Source organism: Tamandua tetradactyla, chromosome 18, assembly GCF_023851605.1.
Source record: "Tamandua tetradactyla isolate mTamTet1 chromosome 18, mTamTet1.pri, whole genome shotgun sequence".
NCBI lineage: Eukaryota > Metazoa > Chordata > Mammalia > Pilosa > Myrmecophagidae > Tamandua > Tamandua tetradactyla.
The window spans coordinates 27,019,156-27,042,387 of NC_135344.1; the positions used below are offsets into that span (position 1 = coordinate 27,019,156).

At 36.1% G+C, this 23,232-nt stretch overlaps 1 protein-coding gene across 24 annotated transcripts in view; it reads left to right on the plus strand.

Moving 5' to 3' along the window:
* The window catches only part of TCF4 (transcription factor 4), a 463,737-nt gene that overhangs the window by 261,925 nt on the left and 178,580 nt on the right, over window positions 1-23,232 (plus strand). For 18 of the 24 annotated variants that reach the window (XM_077135388.1, XM_077135394.1, XM_077135390.1 and 15 more), the window contains one exon: window positions 18,240-18,304. The exons of 1 other annotated variant lie outside the window; for it this stretch is intronic. In XM_077135388.1, the coding sequence (XP_076991503.1) occupies window positions 18,240-18,304 (65 nt within the window). Of the gene's footprint in view, window positions 1-1,282; window positions 1,443-16,853; window positions 18,130-18,239; window positions 18,305-18,328; window positions 20,180-23,232 lie in introns of those variants that run through there. 5 more of the 24 variants (XM_077135402.1, XM_077135400.1, XM_077135399.1 and 2 more) reach the window with 5 other exon arrangements.

Consider the following 23,232-nt stretch of genomic DNA (forward strand, 5'->3'; position numbering starts at 1 on the left):
TTCTATTTCTCTATTCAGGGTGGGGTTTTGTTTTTGTTTTTGATGGTGGTTGTTTTTTAGTGTTTCTCCTTTTAAATCTATTCTCTTTGTGGTTTAGTGTAAGAGTTTGAGAATATGCCATAATTCTCTTACTCAACACTTCTGGTTTAATGCTGTGCTTCAAATGTAATTTTAAGAGACACTACACAATCAAAATGGAGACCCAGAAACCCCAGAACGGAGATCTACAAGTTTTCAGTACAGGGAGCAATTAATTTATAAGCCCTCTAGGTGTTTCTTTCAAAACGTGGAAGTTGAAATTGGTAAAAAATCATTTGGTGCCAGCTTGGTACCATGCTTTGACATCAATAGGTTAAAGTTAGTCTGAAAGTTCTGTCTGGCTCTTCAGTTTAGAAAGAAAAACCTCAACAGAGTTCTGACCTGATTTCAGATTTTGTCTTTAGGTTTAAACAGTGATTATTATTAGAGCAGTTCTTTCTTTGGGGACAGATGTTTAAAAAGTAGTTTTGTATAAGGATTAAGAAAAAAGGAGACTAAAGCATATTTCTTTATAATTATAAAATATATTAGCATTTCCACTCTAAAATGATATAAAACAACTTCTGGGAGTTCCTAAGATACAATTTCCTGTTTATTTTAAGTTGTAATTTCCAAAGTTGCTAGCCCAGCATAAAGAATTTTTATATGCTTTGTGGCAGGAAGATATAAACTTTGATATGCTAGATCTTATTTTTTAGAATATCTAAGTAAAATTAAAAGTATCATCATATTTAGTGAGTACATTAAAGTAAAACTTTTTTTTTTGTCGTGTGATTAAGAATGACTGTATTTTGTTCCACATTCATCTCTCAGAGGTCCATGAAACAGAATTTTATTTCAATCCCTTGCCTTTTCCTACTTCTTGTCAGTTTTTGCAAGAACATATTTGTGTTTATGTGTGTGTACACATGCATGTGTGTAAATGTGTGTGACCATGACTGAAGGTAGCTCTGTCCTGTTTCCTTTAAAATGCTATTGTGTTAAAATAGCAGGCATAAGAAGGCTCTACTTTTTTCTTTTAATTTACCTCTTTTTTTTTAATGCGGGCAAACTGCCCATCCAGATGGTAGAATTTCACCTGTAAGCAATCTGAAACGATGGGTTAATTCTGACATTTTATAGAGCCGTTTTACTTTCTTTTCATACGCTACAACTAAGTGCAGAATAACTGCTAAAGATAATGTTTCCTTTTTTTTTTTTTTTTTTTTTGTCTTTTTAAGCGCTTCCTGCTGTGATTGGTTCTTTTTTCCCCCAAATCTGTATTTCGGGCTCAATTAAAATCTGTGGTTTTAGGCACTTTGCTGCTGTTGTCAAAACCACATCTGATGAAATCTTTGACCACTTCTAATATGTGTAAATGAGGAAGCAGTGGCAGAAGTGGAGAAACAAGTGTCGATCAGCAGGTTAGTCCTTGAGGAACAGATCATTTAATTTTATAAGGTAAAATTTCCCCAAGCTTTGATAAATTCACCGTTAGTTTTCTCCTCCCATCAAATTCATAAATGTATACTTACTCGTATGTTCCTAAGTAATGCCTAGCATGGTATTAGCAAATGGAATCCTGAAATTTGGTCTTATTTTCACCGTGGCCAGTCATGGGTGGTTTTTGTGATTGAGTGAACAGGGGAAATACTTTAAAATAATTTGTTGACTGGTTATCAGCAATCATATTATTTCCAAAACAAGTTTTCTGGGATTTTTTGAATTAGGGTTTGGAAGGGAGACGGGAAGTATTGGAGATTGTTTTTATTCATGATAATTGTAATCATACTGTATTTACAGTATAGTTTCAAATCCTGCCTTCTTTTCTTTCTAGAAGACCTTCAATTGCATGGGTTATTTACAAAGCAGAAATGACTCTAGAGGCAACTTTTCCTCTGGTTTGTTCCCTTAGTAAAACATTTTTGAAAGTACTCTACTAACATAATTGTTCAGACTTGGGACCCTCATTGTGCCATTGCTTGTTGCTTTTTCTGAGTATTAGTTTCCACATTTAAAAAATAAATTCATTTGTTTATTTATTTATGTTTGTATACATGTATGTATGTGATGAGATTTTCACTGTCCAGCAGTAGTAAGCCACATTTACTCGAGTTACTGAACTCTGAAATAGAAAACGTGTGTGTGATCAGTCTTACTCTCCCCAGAAGCTCGTGAATCAGTCTAGGAGTGTTAGAGCTCCATGACTGAGAATTTTAAGGTAGATGTTTCATTGAAACATCCAAAGGTTTTGTTTCAGGTATTGCAACAAAATCAACATTTGTTTGTGGGCAGTGATGCTGGTGTCCCTGCCAGTGTTCTCGTTCAGTGGCTTCTCATATTTCCCTTGCAAACTTTCCCATTGGTTGGGGTCTTGTAGAGTGATGTCAGTGGCTGGCTGAGGGAAATGTTTGAGAGAACATTTGCGTGTCAAAGCAACCTAAATATTTGCAAAAATGTTTGCTTGAGAAAAATAATCCACTTAGGATTAGGAAGTAACTGCTTAAACACTTAAAATGCATTTGTGATTTCCTAAAGTATGTCATTCATGAGCCAGGACCTAACCTGAATTTCCGGGGTCATACAGGAATCCACGTTTTTGAAAAGCTTATAATATATGTTTTGCTATATGGTTGAGACCTACGTGTGTGTGTGTGTGTGTGTGTGTGTGTGTGTGTGTGTGTGTGTATTATAAAATACAGAACAACTTCAAAGACAGATATATGTAAAAACTGATTGGTTATAATTTAGTTACTCGGTAAAGCAAAAGATGTAGTGAAAAGGCCTCATGAAATGATAGGATGTTGATTATCTCTTATGAATTTTCCCCCATGTTACACAATTGTATTACTGTAATATGGCATTCCTTCTACTGGAGTCTGTAAGCTTTCTTTTCATGTTAATGATTTGAATGTCAGATCTTTCCTCTTTTTTTCTTGGTAAAGTGTTTAATGTAGACATTTTCATGTTCAAATTATAAAGTTTTAACTGCATTTCACTGACTGGTTTGGAAACAGTACATATAAAACTCAGTTCAGGCCAATTTTCCCAATTTGTTAACAATGTAGGAATTGAGCGTTGACAATTACTGTACTTAAAAGCCCCTCGGATCAGGTGTTATTTTACCATCTGGACATTTTAATTAGTAATAAAAATGTGGATCTGGATACACAGCAACAGGATCTACTGTACACAGTGGCCCACTGCATTCTGTTGATGCTATAGTGTGTGTGGCTACATTTTATAAATGTGTGTGTGTGTTTGTTCATACATAAGTGTAATTGTGTGTTGAGGTATGTGCTCATTCCTCCTAGAAAACCTAAGCATAGAATTCAGTCTCCTTTTTCAAACTGAGCATTATCACAATACCAAACAGACAAACAAAAGGCTACTTTCTTAAATAAGATGTATAATATGTATACTTGCATCCATAAGTAATCATTGCCTATGGATTTTTGAAAGTCAGACTTTTGTTTGTTCTTACTTCCCTGTGTAATGTTTGGTACGGCACAACAGTTTAATGCTGATATCATAGATAGACTTGGGTGAAAAATTTAGTTTGTCTCCCTCCTAGCTGTGTGCCCTCAGGCAAATGAATTAACCTCTCTGAGTCTCCTTTTTTCTTCACATATAGGATGAACATATTAATGATAATAGTTATGAAACCTGCTTAACAGGATTATGATGAAGCTTATAAGAATATGTATGTGAAAGCACTTGACAAAATATAAAGTGCTAAAACAATCGATAGTTCAAAATATAAATTACCAAGTCATGACTCCCTACCATCTTCATAATTGAATAAATTGTCTCATATTCAAAAGTAAGGGAGGTGTAAATATACGATCACATTAGATTATTAACAAACGACAACTTTAGGACCACCAGAAAAAAGTGTTTGTGATTTTAAACATGAAGCAGAAGAACCTATTTTTATAGAATATCTGTATATGCGCTTTGAAAAAATGTTATTCTTAATTAAGACAGAAGCGGCTGCATTTGGGGAAATAGTGACCCTCGGGAGAAATGGAGAGTGAGAATAGTGTACAGAAATCAGTGTTAGCGTCTCCTCTTTTGGACAGATGTGTGCATATTTCTTAAATCATTGTGAATTTCAAGTTTGCAAACCAGTGTGGAATACTTAAACGATAATCATCATTGTTTAGAAGAACCTATTCATTACAATTTATGCATTGAAAAAAAAATTTGCTGAAGAATGCTGTCATCCCCATGAAGTGAGGGAGTTGAAGAAATTGTCGTTTGACACTGGACCAGATGAGTTTGGACACTTTTGTAGAAGACTTCTTTCGGTTTTTATTACAAATCCAGTTCTCTCTCCCAAGAACTATTCTGGAGAAATAGAAACACTTGCTTTCTTTATTTAAACAAATGGTCTACTGGTATACTGTGGTATAATGATAAATATTTTGGTCATTTCATTAGCTTAAATTTCCTCTGACTTACCTTACCTTACCTCTGACTTACAAGGTAGTAAGTGCATACCTTGATTATAGTACAAATACTATTTACATTACATGATCACTAAGAACAATATTTATTATGGACAACCAGGTTTTAATAATTAGTGTCTTAAAGAGCCTAGGGTTTATAAGACTTGTCTTCGGAACATGGTATTAGCAGGAGTGTGCAGAGTTCCTTTTGGTGACATGTTAGGAGGAGATAAATTCAACTGAAATAATCTTCAGTTAATTCAACTGCATATGCTTTTGGAATTTTTCAGACTTAAGAATGAAAACTGGTTTCATTTAATGTTCAGATCAGTTTCATTTAAAAATGTTCTGATCTAAATACCATCTTCATTTAAATATTCTCATCTAGTGAAAAACAGGGCTACATATTATTTGTCTTTTCTTTTTAATGAGACTACAGGTCATCCTCTTTGAAACTCCATTTGATAAAAATATGTCTACCTTCACCTTTAGATTTCAGTACCCATGGTCATGAGATGAGAAAATAAATCGTAGACCTTCTTTTAAAATGGTCTCATAAAAGACATTCATTCAGTTGAGAATTTGGGGGACAGCATTTAAAATTTAATAAAAAAATAAAGTAATTCAAAGTAAAGTCTGTAGCCAAACTCCTTAATTGTGATGCATTTGCTGAGTTCCCCTCTTTCATCGTCGGGCCTGCTCTGATGCCATATGGCCTACCATGGAACATTTAACTTGTCAGATATAATGGATTGTCCTGGAAGCAGATTTTTGCTTTGAGCACTCGGCTCCTTTCTTGCATTTCACTCTCAGCTCCAGGCTGCAGGATGAAGGATTGTGGTGGAAATGCAAAGAAGAGACACGCAGTTGATTCCCCTTAAGAGAGTGACCTATATGTCACAAGATTTTACCCACGTAAAGAGGCATTATCCCTGTCACTGGCCTTAGCAGGCTGCATGTCAGAATCATTTACATTTGCCTGGACTAAACAGACTGTGCAAACATTTCAGAATTGAGTGCTTAGGAATAATAAAATATCGTCATTTTAACTTATGCAGAAGCAGTGTAGCAACATTGGCCAAAAGATGAGTTTATTTATTGTGACCTACATATAACCTAAAGCACCTCGTTTGTAGATGCTGTAAATTAAGTTCAAATCTCAAGTCTGCAGAGTGTTTATGGAATCACCTGATGGAGATGTTATGTGACTTCGTTGTTTTTGTTTGGTGAGTAGAGGAAAGGCTTGAATGATCATTTATGTGGACAGACAAGTGGCAGTTGATTATTCTATCCTGAAACTTAAGTGAAAACCTCCCTTATATCCTAACCTATTTGAAATTAGAGATGGAAGAGCCTATGAATTGTTTAATCTTTATCTGTAAAGTAAATAATATTAGTTGATGTTGGTTATAATTTGATGCTTTTATGAGATATATATATATATTTTCAGTTTGTGATGATGTTTCTGAAATCATAAACTTAGAAAGTACTAACAGGAATTTTTGACTTCTTCATTTATAGGAAAACTTTCTTAAGCATAAACAGTGCCCCATCTATATATACATGTACATACTTAGCTACAAGATACTATTCTGATTTAACCTGTTATAACTCCAAAGCAAATTTTATAATACAGAGATGCCCAGAATAGACAATTTACACAAATCAATGGAAAATAAGTAACTTAGAGATCTCATTTTAACCATAAAATGGTACATGCATGCTTGCCTTTGGGTTGCAAAATTAATAGGTTTATTTGAGATACATGGAGAAGGTGTGTCTGTGTGTCTTAACAGAGGCTATATTTGTAAAGGGTAATTTCATATTCTCACAAAAATATGACTATTTATATGGTAGAAATCCAGTAGTAAATTTACTTCTTCTGCAAATTTGTGTATTATACATAATTCCAGGCGTAGGACTATAAAAACTACAGTGGCTTGAAAACTGACAGAACTCATGAAAAAGAACTATTTCTTTATAATGAATTACAACTTTTCATGAAGCAGCTAAGAAATCTCTGTTAAAGTTGGTATTTAATAATAAGAAAGTGAACTTATTGCTTTAGAATGCATTTCTTATTAACCCTAAACTGAAGACATTAGTTTTTTAATGCCCCTGATATGATTCCTCCACCCCACCCCACCCTGCCCCCCATTCCGTTTTTGTCAGGTTTAGTACTGAATGAGTTTGGGGAGTGCCTGCTCATAGCCGGTTCTCATTGGGTCATGCACGCCCTCTGCTGGCTGCTCAGATCTGAACTGACGGGATGCTCCTTGGGGGCGGGACAGGGGTGATGGTTCTTAATTCCTTTTATATTTCAGGTTTGTTCTTTTTTTTTTCGGTTTGGTTTTGTTTGCAATATTACACAAAAACTCAGGTATTTTCAGTTGTTATAAAGTTGTAGCTTAGTACTGAGTACGGCAGTTAACTTGTTTTTATATGGAAATAAAGGCTGGTTTTGTGTTATATATATATATATATATATTTTTTTTTTTTTTTTTTTGGTTTGTTGCAGCTAAACTGACTTGTAATAGTTCAGGCAACATGTAAAAGTATATGCCGCTCTTGGATTTTTAAGTGGTTGATTTCATGTTACCATTTTTTATATTTTTGTTGCCTTTATCATTATCATTCTTCCGGCCTAATGACACAGAGGCGTTCTTGTTTGACTAAGTTGAGAATGGAACCTAAAAGGATAAACTATTGAAATTTTGAAATATTCGTGTGTATTAGATGTGGTGGGTAATCCCTAGCAAAGAACTCCCCATTAGAGTTTTCATATGCTTTGCCAAGAAAGATGAGTATAAATTACATTTTAATGTTTTATAAAGGTGTTTTTTGTGTCCTTGCAGACCAATTTAAGCTATGTTCACTAGCTGACATTGGAAGCGTCAGTTGAAGGGGACGTTTTGTTTTATTTTGTTTTGGGTTGTTGTTAATAGAGTGTGAGATGTTAAAGGAACAAATCACGATGGTCTTTTTATCCCTAGGTGACCAGACTAAATTAGACAAGGGCATTTTCAGAGGGAGTACCCCTGCCCTCTACCATTGCTTGGATTGAGAATATCCATAGATCCTGGTAACAAAGACCAGGGCTGTATGTAATGAACATGTCTTAAAAATGTGAACAGTCTTCGTTGACAAGGTTCCATTAAATACTGGATAGTAATTAAATTTGTACAAGTGATTTCAGTATAACTCTGAGATGAAATGACTTGACTGTGTCAGTTTTGTATTATTTACATGTAGAGGACAGTTTAGACCTTTACCATTCTTTCATTTAACATTGGAAATCTCTCTCACATGTAAGCAAAAGCCAGCTGAACTCCCAAGGCAACTATCCCAAACATGGACTGATTAAAGAGCTTAGGGCTAAGGAAGGAGAAAAAAAATGGCATAAGTTTTTGCCAGTTTTTCCTCTTTCCAATTTTCGTTTCCAGTTACCTTTAAATTTATTTCACATAAGTCACATTGGTATCAGTTTTAAAATTTGGATTTATTTGTGAAATGACTACAAATTGCATTCTAACAAATGAGTTCCCATTAAAGATATAATGGTGTGTTGCAGGGAATGCCATATATACCTCTTTCCTGAGCCACCTTTTCCTCAGTGAGATTGTGTCAGGTGCTTTTTCTCTGGGTTTTTCCTTCTTATTGCCATTACCCCCCTTAGTGGTGCATGTTATTGTGCCTACTCCCTAGTGTTTCGAACACCTAAACTGGGATCCAGGGCTGATCCCGGTGCATAGAAAGTAGCCAACAAGTGGCTTATTTCCATAGTTCATATTTTTTTAAGCTCTTTCTAACTATTCAGGTGATTTTTGTAAGTTTCAGAATTGAAAATTGCCATCTGTAAACATATATTATATGTAATGTGTTTTATTTTCTTGCATTTTTTTGATAGGATGAGGTTATTCTTTTGACCACCCCCTATTCCCCTTTCTCCTCCCCTTTCTGCTCGCTGAGCACCCTTCCTCTGCCTCTCCTCTTCCTTCCTGTGTTCCCTGTCTTCCTTTCTCAATTTAGCCATGCTCATATATTCAGTAATTGGGAGGTTTTTTATTCCTTAAACATCTCAGTGTGGGACTTGTTGGTTGGTATAATTTTATTGTGAACTGTCACCTTCTTCGTACCACAGGGTGGTCAGCCTCCATTAGTTTCGATCCTGTTTACCTAACAGTTGGGATTGTTTTGGGCCCATTCTATTAAAGTTGATCTTGAAGAATAGTCTTCATTCAAAATGTATCATTTTCCTATAAATCTATGAATCTGATGGTTAGCAATCTTCCAATGGTTTAACAATCTGTTCTATATTTAATCTTAAATGTATTTTTAATTCTAGACTATTTCCCTCAATTTCTCAGTAGTGTGTGTGTAGGCAATAGAAACCAATTGTAATTCAGTACTCAGGCTATCGAAAGGATTATTTAATATATTACAGATACATTTACAAGTTGAATTTGGATTGTCTTCTCTCTGGAATAAGCATGTTACTGATGTGTATGTGTGTGTTCATGTGTGTATGTGTGTGTGTAATATGTATATGCATAATGTATTTGTATATACTATATTGAAAATCTTCGTGATCCTCTCCCAGCCCCTTTCTTTTTATGCCGTCTAGAGTATCATATCAAATGCATGTCGTTTAAGAAATTATAAATGTTTTATTCCTGTTAGTTGTAAACTCAGCTTGAAAATTGAGGTCATTGTCTACATGCACAGTGCTGAAATATGTAATTTTTTTTTGTATGCACTCTTTACAACAAGACAAACACTAAACCTTTTCCTCTTTTCTGTCCCACTGTGTTTATCATTGTTTTTCATTTACTATTACTACTATTCTATTTGAATATACAGTTTAATTATTGGCAAATAGTTTAGTGAGGGTGATTTGAGTGGTGAAATATGGCTGCTGATTTTCTTAAAATTTGTTGATAACTTACCAAAAAATTTAGACACTCATGTGATGGTGTCTTTCCTGGATCCAGCCAGACACAGCACAGACCTTCTGCAAATGAATAAAGGACCATGTTCTTTCCCTCTGCATGGAATTATAATGATACCGTCAGTGGCTGAGCACAGACCAAGGACAATGCCTGGGTGGAAAGACCTGTTAAGTTAACAGACCTAGTAAGATTTATTAGAGATTGGACATGGATTCCAAAGGTGACTTCTGTTGTTGGAATCCTAGAATCAATCAGAGGTACTTTCCGAGCAGAGCAGGTCAGTCTTCTGAGTAAGAGAATGTAGCATCCTTCTACGTCCAGGACTCCCATTTAGGAGGATACTGTAGATTAGTAGAGGAAAGTAAACTACAATTTTTAAGGAAATTGGTAATGTGAAATTAACTTCTTTAAAACAGCCAGTCTTTATTAGCAGAGATGAACAAATTTGAAGGCTAGCAGACTGAAAAAAAAAAAAAAAAGGTTTTGTTATTATTCCATGAAATGCAGTCATCTGAAAAGGCATTGGGGATCAACAATTTTGTCTTTTTGAAAATCCCATTAATGAGTTGAATCTGTTTTTTTTTTTTTTTTTATCTACCAGGTTGCAAGGTTTATTGGAATCTCATCTAATGCAAGTTTCATAAGATCTCTGCTTGTCACTTAAATTGATTATTCGTATCCCTGACTTGTCACAATAACCAGTGAAATTTTATCTAAAAGAAAATAAGAGGGAGAGAATTTCAGACCTCACTCCACTGAGTCCAAATATCTTGGGCTACAGAACCTAGGAAACTGTTTTTAAGGAGAGTTTTCTTCTTGTTTCTCAGAAGCAGTAGGGTTTGCTAGACATAGAGTTAAATTGTGGGGAATTGCTTTTTCCCATGCCCATCCTGTATCCTCCTCTCTGCCTATGATACAGTGAAAATGTTTTATTTTTGCTTGTTTTGATACCTTTAATATGTATGGCAAGATGGGCCTTTTCATTTTTATATGAAAATGGTTATGTTCTTTTGAATGAGTAATGAACTTTCAACTCATACATTGTTTCATCAGAGGTCACACATATCATTAACTGCCCTGGTTATTAGACCCAATCATCATAGAAACAAACTGGAATGAAAAATTTAAAATAGAGAAGGCAGTTTTATTAAGATATTACTCACATAAAGCCAGTGGTAAGTTAATCATCACAAGAAGTTGAGTGATTTTGGGGTTGCACTTAGGCCTTCAAGTCTCTGGGGGACCCTTGTACACATTGCTGATTCAGAGAATCATTACTCTGGTGGCTCAAGTGGTACTTTAGTGGCCTTGAAGAGTTATTTGACACACCTCCCGAAACAGCTAAGTTATCCCCATGATTATGTTGATTAATTGCACACTCTGTGAATTAGTGTTATTTTCAATGAAAGATTTTCCTGCATTTGGAAAAGAAAGCATAAAACTCATGTGCTTTAATTTGATAATATGTGTGCTTCTCCTAAGTATGACACTGAGTGAGGGGATTATTTTGACTGTGGTTGTCTAGGGCACATGTAATAATCTAAGGCACTATTTTTCCTCTGCATTGGGAAGGTGGTTTTTGGTGTACCCAGATGATGTTCACTCATTTCATCCATCAAAGGCATTGAGAATTCTTTGTCTTACTATGAATTGAATTAAAATTATTTACAGGGAAAGTTGTGGTAACAAGGAGGCATAAGGATCAATGTTTGTTAAATCCTAGTAGATGTTGGTAATGCATCTAGAATACCCCAAAAGGAGGTGGTATGGTATAGAAAATAACTTTGGCACTGGAGTTGGAAGTTTATCTTCTAGCATCATTTCTAAATATTTGTATCACCTTTTATGTCTGTATAAGCAACTTACACTTTCTGAATATTTGTGACTTCATCTCTAAAAGTAGGGATTAAGATGTCCATCTAATGAGTTCTTTGGGTGGCTTGTCTTAAATAATGTAAGTTAAATAGTTTGCATACTATAAAATGCTTTATAACTGCTAGCTTCTACATTCAATATAGCATTGAATACAGATTCAATAGTCCCCTAACGTAAAGAGTTTTGATGGTGCCTCAAGATATACTAAGCACATCTGGGGTTTTAGCACACCCACTGATTTGAAGGCAGTGCAGTTTCTTGACAAGGTCGGGTGAATCAGTGATGAAAAGCAGCCAAAACTCATAATTTTCCAACAGGATCAGAGATATAGACCATTACTGCACTATTCTATTTTTGTGACTTAAAGAACAACAATGAAAAGAGTGTTAATGCCAATATTTTCCAGAATAACAGCTAGCCTCCTATTTCCCATTATCCCTTGCTGCAAACTGTGTGTCTGGTTACCTGTCCACACACACACACACACACACACACACACCTTTCTATTTCAATTTCTGTCTCAAGTTAGGAAGAAAGGGGGGAAGAGAATTTTCTAGGCTATGAAATGACTAGTTTATTCGCTGGAGTCAACTGAATTGTCATTGTTTTAGCATGGAATTTATTTCATATTGGTACATTTTAATACCCGTGGATGAAGAGAGAGTTGTCCCAGGACAATAAGATTCTGTAGGAGAGAACCTGTGCTCTTCTCTTGAAATTTGTAATCAGGAAGAATAATGTCAACTCCTGTTTTCCTACAAATCCAGACTCCCACTTCCAAACCTGAATCAGGAAAAATGAAAGTTAACCAGCTAGCTGGAACAACAAAGGTTGTTGTTTCTGAACAGTGTGAGCCAATAAGGCCATCAGAAAATAAACAGTCAAAAAATGTTTTTTGGTCAATTTAGATGCCTTAAAATTCAGTTTTTGAACTCATTATTTATTTGATAGACAATTACAAACATAGCACTAAGTTTTTCTTTTTTAAATAGTAGTTCTTAAAGTTTTTCAGGACTTAGGCAAAAAAGATAGGGGCAGGTATATGTGTTTAAGTAAGTTTAGGAAACCCTGGATTAAAGCAAATTAAATAGATATCTTCACTGAAGGTCTTCTCAGAGGCTTTAACTGATATAAATTTCTGGGAGAAGGATATAGATCGCTTGTAATGATTTCTAGATCTTTTAAATTAGCCTTCCTATTGTACAGCTACTGGTCCACAGAAGACAGCTTGTGGGAGATGCTATTCTATCCTATATTATAATTATGTCCTTACTTTCACTCTTCTCTGTATGCATTTTAATACAAAATCATATTGCTCATATAGGGAATGTGTAGAAATGGAGTTTTCTGCCATTTTTGTTGTTGTTGTTAATTAGTTGCTTTGAGTTAACATGGAGATAGTTGCGGTTTATTGGAAGATGTCACTAATTCTGTGGGTTTCATTTGTAAAGCTATTAAGCACCTAGAGACCTTTCAGGAATAAAACACCATGTAAATGTAAAGTATCACCACCTATAAGACACTTTCATTAATTTGATATCAAGTTCATCCCCAAGTTTTGAGCTCGGGGATTTGTGACTCTCTGGTATTGGGCCTCTACTTTCTTTGTTTTCAAAGTTTATATAGTAGTCTCTCAGCTTAGTGCTGAGAGCACAGCCTTTAGAATCGATCTCTGAGGGTTCTCTTGGGGCTCTGTCACCCACTATCTCTGTGACATTGGGGGAGTTCTCTTGGTCTCAGTTTCCTCGTCTGTAAAATGGTGTTACTATTACCTGATTCCAGGGTTATTGTGCAGATTGAACAAATCAGTTTTCACAGAGGCATTAAGATAGTGATCAATACATGATAAGCACTCAGCTGTTCTTACTTGGGCAGGGGAGGAAAAACAAATCTGCAAAAGATGAAAGGACTGTAAAAACCTCGTGTATGTTGTCAGAACCACTAAAAAGTCTGGTTATTATTTAATGAAGTAGCCCTTTCAATATTAAAAAAAAAAAATAGGGTAACCAGAGGTGGATTGGTGTTGGGAAAGGGAACAGAGATTTATTCTGAGTTGAACATGTTTATGATGAGTTCCCTAGTCTGATGCCAGGAAACAAAAGGCTCATTCTTCAGTTCCCAGAATGAGGATTAACAGTGAAACAGCCTTGCTTGGTATTGTCCTGCAGCATCAGATAGTTTTTCATCCAGGCTGTTCACAGACTGGTATATTCTGCCATACAGGTGCAGATATTTCAGTGATGAGTGAAATAGCTACCATTTGTGTATAATTTTTCAAGTAGCCTTTTAAAAATGAAAGCCTAGAAACTGATTCATGATCCTGTTATTTATTATCCTACTGGTCAACCACTAGTGGAATTGTCTATGGCATAGCTTATCTCCAAAAATCATATTATTGATAAGTTGTTCTTGTTCTTGTCTGCCTCTAGCTCTTTTCATGTGACTTAAAATTGCCATGTGTGTCTAGGTGTGGTCATACATCAAAGATGATACTTCTTGGAAGTATCCATGTGAGTTGAATGGACTCATGAAACCATTTTTCCTTCATGTAATATTTTCATTATCAACCAGTTCCCTTGGCATTCCCTTATAATAGGATACCATGGATATGTTGGAAGAAAAGTGTGAGTCAAATGGTAAATAATATAAGAATATAAAATCCTAAATTTGCAATTCTATAGATTATTAACTGTACTGCCCCCCTCCAAATAAAAATTTTTTGAAAACATTTTTCTCTGCCCTTCCTGGAAAAACAAAATAAATGATTTTCTAATAGATCAGCAAAGCTAATGGCCTTAGAAAAAAAAACTAGAAGTAGCTTTTATTTTCTGCTTGGATCACTTTTTCAAAGGCTCCAGAAGAAGCAAGCGAATCCTTTATTGATTGTCAGTTGGTGCCATTTTAATCATCAAATTTAAATACAGGTTTCAACAGCTGATGGGTTCAATTTGGACAAAACACATGTTGACTTTCTGGATTGTTTATTCACTATAGATGCCGACTTTGTTCTAGAGAAGGGGCTGTGTGTTGATGTCCTTTGTCTCTAGAAGGATTGATTGACGGATGTTGTATCTGCTCATTTACAGCATTTTTCTTGTTTAATTTAAAAAATTGTGACATGGTATTACATGTTCCTTGTATATATAATTTTTTCAGAAGAAAGTTGTTTAGCCAATATGTCGACTTAGTTTATGAAATCCTCTCTATAGCTTTCATTCAGCCTTCAGTGTACTCCATTAGGTCATATCATTCGTTTCATGCACAGCAAATAGTCACCAGCAGCAAAATTTAACATTTGGTCCTTTTTGGTATAAAAATGAATCAAATGCCTGACAAGATTTGTTTCTAGTATATATTTCAGAAACCTCCCTCCCCCTTTATGGGCATACGACAAATGTTACTAACGGGTACTTTTAGTTTTTAAAATATGGACAACAGTACTCCATGCAGTAAAAGACTTGAGCGATTAATGCTACCCTTATGCCTCTTTTGAGTAGTTTTAGCCATGGGGCTTGGCACTGCCACCATTGTCTTTGTGCCAAAAAATATCCGCAGCGGCTGTCGCATTCTAGTACTAGAGGGTTGTCTCGAAAATTCCGCAGTGAACGCGCTGGGTTTGTTCATCACTGCTATCTCTTTTAAATATTGGAAAAATAGAATCTTTATCTTTTTCAAATCTCTGTTGTGGTTATAGGATTGGGGGTGGATGGGCTGGGTGGTGAAGAATAGGGAAAGAAGGAAAGAAGCTGTCTGTGCCAGTCAGTTGGTACAAGTGACAAAAACCCATGCCTGACATAGAGTAAATGCAGATATTTAGGAGCTTTTGTGTTCATGAGCACAGATAGTTAGTTACTTACCGATCCTACCCAAACATGTCATCGGCACTCCAGAAAATTTTATTATCTGAAACAAATGTTACAGTGAATTTTAAGCAGAAAATCAGCATCAAGACCACAGCTAATTTCTAATGAATAGTTTACACAAAAGATATTTTTTTCCTAGAAACTGGGGTGTCATTTTAAAATGGCTGCTTTTCATCATTAAAAAAATGTTAGGAATAGATATGTTCTATTTAGGTGTTTCTTGGGTTTTATCCATATTCCCTGATTATTTGCTCCCGAACAGGGGTTTGGGCTCTGAGGGCAGATTTATGGTTGAATTTGGGAACAAAAAGATGTGATAAAGTTAAAGGCTTACACTACCAGAATGAAATGTGTTTCACTCATGATCTCCAGAGCAATCTATTTGATGGTAAAAGTGGACGCTACAGATGAAATCTTTACAAGGAGCATAATCCTAAAAAAAAAAAAAAAAAGCCACCTCCCACCTCTTGCGGGCTGCGCTGCCTCTTTGGTACCTCGCAGACTTCGACAGAGTCCTGGACGAGTGCCCATTGATGTCATGGAAACACTCAAATTACTGAGAATGATTCATGTCTATGCTGGTCTCTTATCCTCCCCCACACAAACAGGAGTAGATTTTTAACCCTGACAACTTGTAATTTACAGTGGGTTTATTTTTGTATCTGGATAAATATTTTTTAACAACCAAAATTAAGATTAAGCAAGTCTGTATCTGATATGATAGTAAAGAATGCTGGGTCCAGTCAGCCAAGGGTACTTTGGGGACTCTGCAGTGTGAATTCATATTCTTCTCCTCACCTCTCCCTCCTCCTTTTTCTTCCTATCCCCTCATTCTCTATCCCACACTCTCTCCCTCTCTCTCTTTCTCTCCTTTCCTCTCTCTCCCATCTTATTCTCTTTCTTTTTTTGTAATTCTTACTCTTTGCACTGACCTGCTAGCTGTAAAATACTGAAAGGAGTAGCCCCAACGTATGTACAGGAGGTGATAAAAATCCTGGTAGGAAAATTTCTCTGTCCAGTTCTATGTGCTGAACTCGGGCTGTGAAATAACACTGAGTGGTGAAATTCTATAGGAGATATCTTCCGTAATTCTTTCTAGAAAAAAAAAAAAAAAGGTGTCCTTTCTTCCTCAAACTGCATTTTACAATTCAATTTTTTGCAATTTACCGAAACAGGACACTAAATGTTCAGTTGGCTAGAAAGTCGGAGCAAATTCTAATTTTTTGTTTATCTATCTTTTTGTTTTTGTTTGTTTTTACATGCCTACCTATCTAGCTGCCTACTTCTCTATCTATCTAATTGTTAAACAATGAATATTAGGTTAAAGTGAATGATGTAGTCATTGTATTGAATGAAGCTTTTTTGGTTACAAGAGCTTAAGGACAGGCTTATAAAGATTGAGCCTCTTCTTTTAGGAATATTAATAAAGAAAAGTTAAGGGGTGTAAGTACTTAAATTTGATCTGTACCAAAGAGTAAGTATGTCTGTAGAGCCATTTTTGCTGCATATACAGGTGAAGGCATCTTTTCTTTGCTATGAAATCCTCACACAGTGAAAGTTATTCTCTTAGATACCCAAGATTGGCATTCTGTTAAATGGTGTCCTGTTTCAGTGGAATTGAAGCTGATATAGCATTGATTTTATACTTAGCACTGAACACTACACCAAAAGTGGGGAGCAGGGGGATGTTTTTCCAAGCTTGGGATTTAGTGCAATCAGTGGAAAAGTTAATACTTGGGTAGAGAGGGTTAATTTTAAGACTCAAGATTGACTTTCATAGAAAATCACCTTCCATTTTTTATGTATAGTGACTTAGATACAAGTGAGCTTTTGACCAGATGTAAGTTTTATTTAAGATTCACTCTTTATGTAGTGTGAGGCAGGCACATTCTAATAACACTGTCGTTGATCTAAGAGATAAAAATGACTAATATTTTTAACATTTCTGTTATGTTTAATTGAGAGGAGAAATCTTTGGGTGCTATATGCTTTACCCATTCAGTTCCCCCAAATACTAGTTTTGAATTTTCCCAGATGGGAAAAAAAAATAGTGCCATCCTCAGTAGAAGCCAATTTACTTAAAGCTGCAGCCTCAGAGAAGTATGTATACTGCAGTATTGGACGGGATGGGATTGGTGTTCTTCTACTTCGCTGTCTCACTGGTCCTTTTTAAAGACCTAGTGTGGGTCAGTTTTCTGTTACGGCTCTTCATATGTCACTTTCTGAACTCTACTGCTTAGGTCTCTTATAGTGTGGTTTTGTTTTCTTTCCTGCTCATTATTAAGGCTAAACATGCTTGGAAAAGAAACAAATGAGCAGCCTTTATTTTATCCTTTGATGTGGCCAAATAACATGTGAAGCTCCATACATCTCTGTAGAACAGTCTGCAAATTAAAAGAGGGTTGTTAGAACTCGAACAAAACATTCACATTGATCCCTTGTCTTGCTAGGTCTACTGGTGGAATCTGAACTTGGGTTCAGAGTGCACAGTTTTTCAGAGAACCTCTCTCCCACATGCAAATCCCATCATCATCTTGATCATGATGGGATTTACTCCTGGGAGAGAGAGTTTGAGTGACTGGGTGAGAGAGAGAGACTCAGAATTTTGAATAGTTTCTTTGCTAAATTCACCATCTGGAGATCCTGTGATTGATTAGCTTTGGCCTCACCATTAAGTGTCAATATAATCAATGGGATTTACTGTGCTGGGGTCATTACATAGATAATTTGCCTGCTGTGTAAATAAAAATGGAATTGTTTAAATTTTGTGAGAGAGAAAGAAAGTGAAAATAAGGAATGACAATTTGCTTGTTAGAGAAAGTGGAGGCCATTGGAATGACAGTTTTTGGAAGTGTGGAGCAGTTTGGCTAAGAATAGGAATGAAGGCTATTTTTTTCCAGTTTATCATAGCCAGAGTGAGGAAGTGTTATTCCCTCTCTTGCTTGCACACATTGCCGGTAGTGTCTACTTTACGTATGTAAACATCATCGGGGAAGAGAATTAGATGTCTGGTACCTGGAGGAGATTTCTTTTTAAAGGAAAAAAAAACACAATTTACCCGTTTTTGTTGTTTCTCTTGGCAGGTAAAACAGAAAGGGGCTCATACTCATCTTATGGGAGAGAATCAAACTTACAGGGTTGCCACCAGGTAAGTGAGAATCTCAGTTGTGGAAGGGTTGAAAGAATTAACCCTGTAAATCAGCTTGTTTTGTAAATATGTGTTTTTGACGGTGACTAAGATGCGATGTCTGCCAATGAGTATGTCTTTTAAAAAGTAATGAAATAGCACAGAGGTTTAAACCAATAAACACCTCATCGTGAGATCTGCCTTATCAGGATTAAATTCACTGGCTTGTTCTTATTTTTTAATCCATCAGCCGGTAACAGTGTCACTATTTGCAAACCAGGGATGTCGGTTAAAGTGGTCGTATCAGAGTTTATTTGCAGTTGATAACTTAAGAATTTTTACACTGGAAAAACATTCTGGAGCTATGTGTCAGACCCTGGGTTTGGGTGGCTATTGCCCTAAATTATAGTTTTCATAGGGGCTGTATGATGTTGTGTGAAAACAGGGTTGTATTGAGGGATAAAAATGTCTGTGAAAATATGATTTGTTGTCCCTTTTTGTTTCTGAATTGTTTTTGGCTGGAAGTCAAGGCCAGCAGGCTAACAGCAAAAAGCCGTCTCAAGGGAAGTGTGCGTCAGTTAGAAAAATAAGAGTACTTTAATTAAATAATAAAATGCCAGTGTAATACAAAGGTATAGCACGTGTGTGTTTGTGCCTCTGTGCACTCCGCATTTGCATACTTTTAACTCTCCAGAGACAGCCCAGTTCTAAAAATACTATCAATAGCCCAAAGTGTAAGCTTTGTTTCAAGACAGTTGAGGTTTTATAGATGCTTTCTTCTTAATTTCAGAATTGGTATTAATCATATGTTTAAAATCTTTTTGTTCTTGTTGGATTTTTACTATTTAGGCAATCTTTTTATAAGAACATTGGTTTCTTACTTTGGAAAACTCTTGACACGATCTAATGACCTCTTTAGTGTTTAGAGCTTTCTACTGTTTTATTATTCATCCAAAAAGAGTGTACGCTCTTTTTCTGTGCTGGAAAGGGAATGCTTGCTCTTAAACCCTCTGGCTCTCCTGGTTTCTTTAGTGATATGGGGGGAATATGTACTTTGAATTTTTTAGACAACCTGTTTAATATATCCCTGTAATATGTAAGCAAACATTAGTTTTAGCAATTAAATAGAACCTCTGAAGGAAGCTTTTTTTACGCATCTGTCATAGACGTAGAAAGTGCAATTCTGGTGGGTTTTTTTCTTTTTTTCTTTCCGTATATATTTGCATTTTTAAAGTTTACTCTTTTGGTTGAGCCACCAATTTAGTGGTATTCGGCTTCTAAAAGCTTTCTTGAGATGAGGTGAACGGTGCTTGGTTAAGAACTCACTGCACAGGCTGCAGAGGGCAGTTCATGGCAGTTTGTTTGGAAAGAATTCTGCAGGAAAGAAATTTACAGCCATTCCAGTGCAACGGAAACATCTTTGGAATGTGAGTGCAAATGTTCTGGGTAGATAGCTTGGGCGACAAGCCTCTCGGTGCTGCGTCTCTGGTGGAAAGCTCCCGATCCCTGCAGAAGAGCCTGTTCCTGTGTATCTGGTTTCTGAGGGTCAAGGCAGAGGTCATTAGAGTTTGGGGGAGAAGAAAGTTGACAACATCCTTCCTTTCTGCAGATGGTCATGGAAGAGGTCTCTGTTTTTGCTGGGCCTCTTTTTCTGGTCAATGAAAGAATAGGCTTCCTCGCCCCTGTATCCTTTCTTACTAATAGGAATTGGCGTGATTCCTCACAGACACAAAGATTTCCTCTGCTGAGTAAGCGTGAGGCCCCTTAACTTGTGAAAGCATCATCCAGACCGCGTGAGTCTGTCTGTGTATGTGCAGGGACACAGACACTCCCTCGGTTTGTGGGGAATACTTCCCTCGGGTGAAACTGAAGTTAATTTTTTTTTGCAAATACAAGGTGAGAGATGAGAAGTGGAAGGGGGGAAGGGTGGAACAGAAGTGGACTGTCTGTGATAGGTGAATTTCGGGACCTTGGGAGGCTCATTTTAAGACATTCATGTCCAGGAAAATTCTGTTGTATATATGACTATGGCTGCATATGCTTTGCTTTAAAAGTCTTGTACTATAGCTGTGGCATGTGGAGATTCTTACGTTCTTATTTCTGCTTCATGGTTGTGAGTCTTGCGAGAATCAACCCTGCTTAGACTTTGCTCAGCGTGGTCTCAGCAATATCCCTAAGTAGTGTGATTACTTAAGGAGAAATAAAAGCGTGAATTTCAGAATTTCCCTGATTGAGGAAAAGGGGAATGAAGATTAAAACTGTGCATATTACGAATTTCTGCTTTCTGTGCAATTTGAGAACAGAATAGACCTTAGAGTGTTTTCCTGGGAATCAGTTGTGCGGTTGTTCTCTGAATTCCTGGCTACCACACCAGCTATGCAAACCCAAAAGGAAGGCAGAGTCTGGGTATCTTGGGCTTCAAGTCTAAATAGCAGATCACAGCTGAAATGATTCCCCACTGTGTGACAAGGTGAGTGACTCTCATGGAGGGGACACATTTTTTCTCCTCTTACTGCATTACAGAGATGCTGGATGGAAAACCTTTAGATTAAGGAATGCCAGAGCCTGCATTATCGTGTTATAATCATGTGTCCTGTGGATTTGAAGAGATGAGCTGGGTTATATGTGAACATGCTTATGCTAGTCCCAGTAGTCTTTTGTTTGATAGAGAGAAATAGCAGTCAGCAACAAGTAATAAAATGCTGCCCTGGAGTAATAAATTATTACTTTGAGGTGTGTATTGTTTCAAAACTACATCCAGATAAATATATATATATACATTATTTTTCTCATGTGAATTTAATACCGCTAGCGACAGACTTGTGACTTTTAAAAAAATTGTTATTTTAGCAAGAAAACGAAAGCCAGCATAGTCTTTATTACCATTTGAGTTGTTTTCGTTAAGAATAGTAATGGAATAGTATGAATTCATCCACGCATATCGATATGAAATGGTCAGAAATGAACATAGTGACTTTTAAAAACTTGAAATTGTGTAGTGAAATGAACCAACTGACAAACAAAAGTGACCATACAAGATTTTTGTCAATTCTTACTAAATATGGCAAAATTAATTTAAATCAAATTGGGATACAGAAATTATACCCACATTAACATGTTCGTGCCAAATTGCAACCTCATACTCCTTTTACAGGCGGAGAAAATAAGATTTATAATGGAAAGTCTGACAAACTGAAATGGGCGGAAATAAAGTTTTTCTCAAGATAGGCCAACCTTAATACTACAGCTAATTGCTAATACCAAATCAACATCATTGCAGATGACTGAAGGGGAAAAAATGTCATTTTGCTTTTGACCTCTTTTTCTGCCTTGAATAAGGCGTTTGGTGATTGCAAACTCTTTTTATTTTACCGAGATTACTGTTTTTGGACAAGATGATGCCAACAATCTCCCAGAAATTCCCCTTACCTGGAATTGCAACATTGATTATCAGGAATTTTATTTTATTTTATTCTGGGATGTAGCTTAAGTCTAAAACAATGGTTAACAACTCTGACTTTATACAAATATCTCTTGGGCAAGATGTGTGTGTTCATGTGTGAGTGTGTGAGTGTGCACGCGTCAGTGTGTTTATTATACAGAAAGTTGGGCCCTTATTTGAGACCAGTCAAATGAGAATCTCATGAATTGGCATCTGTGCTTTTCTAACTTCCCAAGTGACTCTAATGAGCAGTAAAGTTTGAGAAGGACTGATCCATGGGAATCTGTTCTATTCAAGGCTTGTATTCAAAACCTGGCATAATGATTGACCTTGAAAAAGCTTTTAGATTTCTTGCCTTAATTTGATTGTTCAGTGTACAGAACTGTGTTGTAGATACACTTCATTTAAGTCTGTGAAATTTAGTAATATAGTTAAAATGGGTAAGATGCATTGAAATTTTTATGCAAAATTCCACAAATGAAATGTTCTATCCCCTATCTCATTTTCTCTTGTGGAGTCCAAGACTTTAACCTTATCCAAATTCTTTTTTTTTTCTCAGCGAGTAATTAAGTAGGAGTGTTCTGATAAACTTATTTGATGTTTAGAGCTTTAAACTGACAAAATTTAAGAATTAGGCCCAGTCTAGGATTTATTTTTAAATTCCAGAAACTTTGAAACTATAGAGGAAACAGGTCATCTGTCTGTATAACTTAGTTTACTCATAAACCTAGTCATTTTTATTCATTAAAATTAAACATATAGGTGATTCTGAAACTCAATTACACATTTAAGAATTAATTTTTCCCTTTATTTTTATTATACATATGGAATTTCAAATTGCTTAATTCTAAAACTTTTGGCCCCTTTAATTTTTTCTTATCTAAAGTCTAAGTGGAAAGTATTTAAGCAAAGTAGGTGTAGTTCTTTTGTCTCTTCTCACGTAAATGCCTGCTTAGGCCTTGTGTACACAGAAATATATCTTGTTTTTTAATTTGCTATTATGCATTACTATTGTTTCTTAGTGAATAGTAATTCAGCTCAGGTCTTAGGCATTCTTCCCTCGGAAACTCTTCTGTCCAGGGCCCCTGTTTTATAGAGCTTCAGCGTAGTGTTCTTTTCCTTCACTGTGCTTTTTAGAATTTGCCATTATTTATTTGTTTGTTTAATACTGGTTTCTATAAGGATTATGCAAACTCTGGAGGGCAGGGGCCATGTGTGCTTCATATACCACAGTGTACCCTGCACCTAGCAGGGTGAGGACCAATATGACCTAATTATGATGACCTAATGCTATTTCCCCAGCATCACTTTTGGAAAGCCTTTTGAGAGAGCAGAATCTGAATAGTAACGTATGCGAACCATTACTATAATCAACATCTCTTTCCGTGCCTGTGGAAACCATACTCTCTCCCAAAGTACTTCAAAGAAAGTCCTTTGTAGGCCTTTCTTTCCAAAAGTGCTGTGCAGGCCCTGGGATGACTCAGAGCTCCTAGTGTCGAGAGTTGCT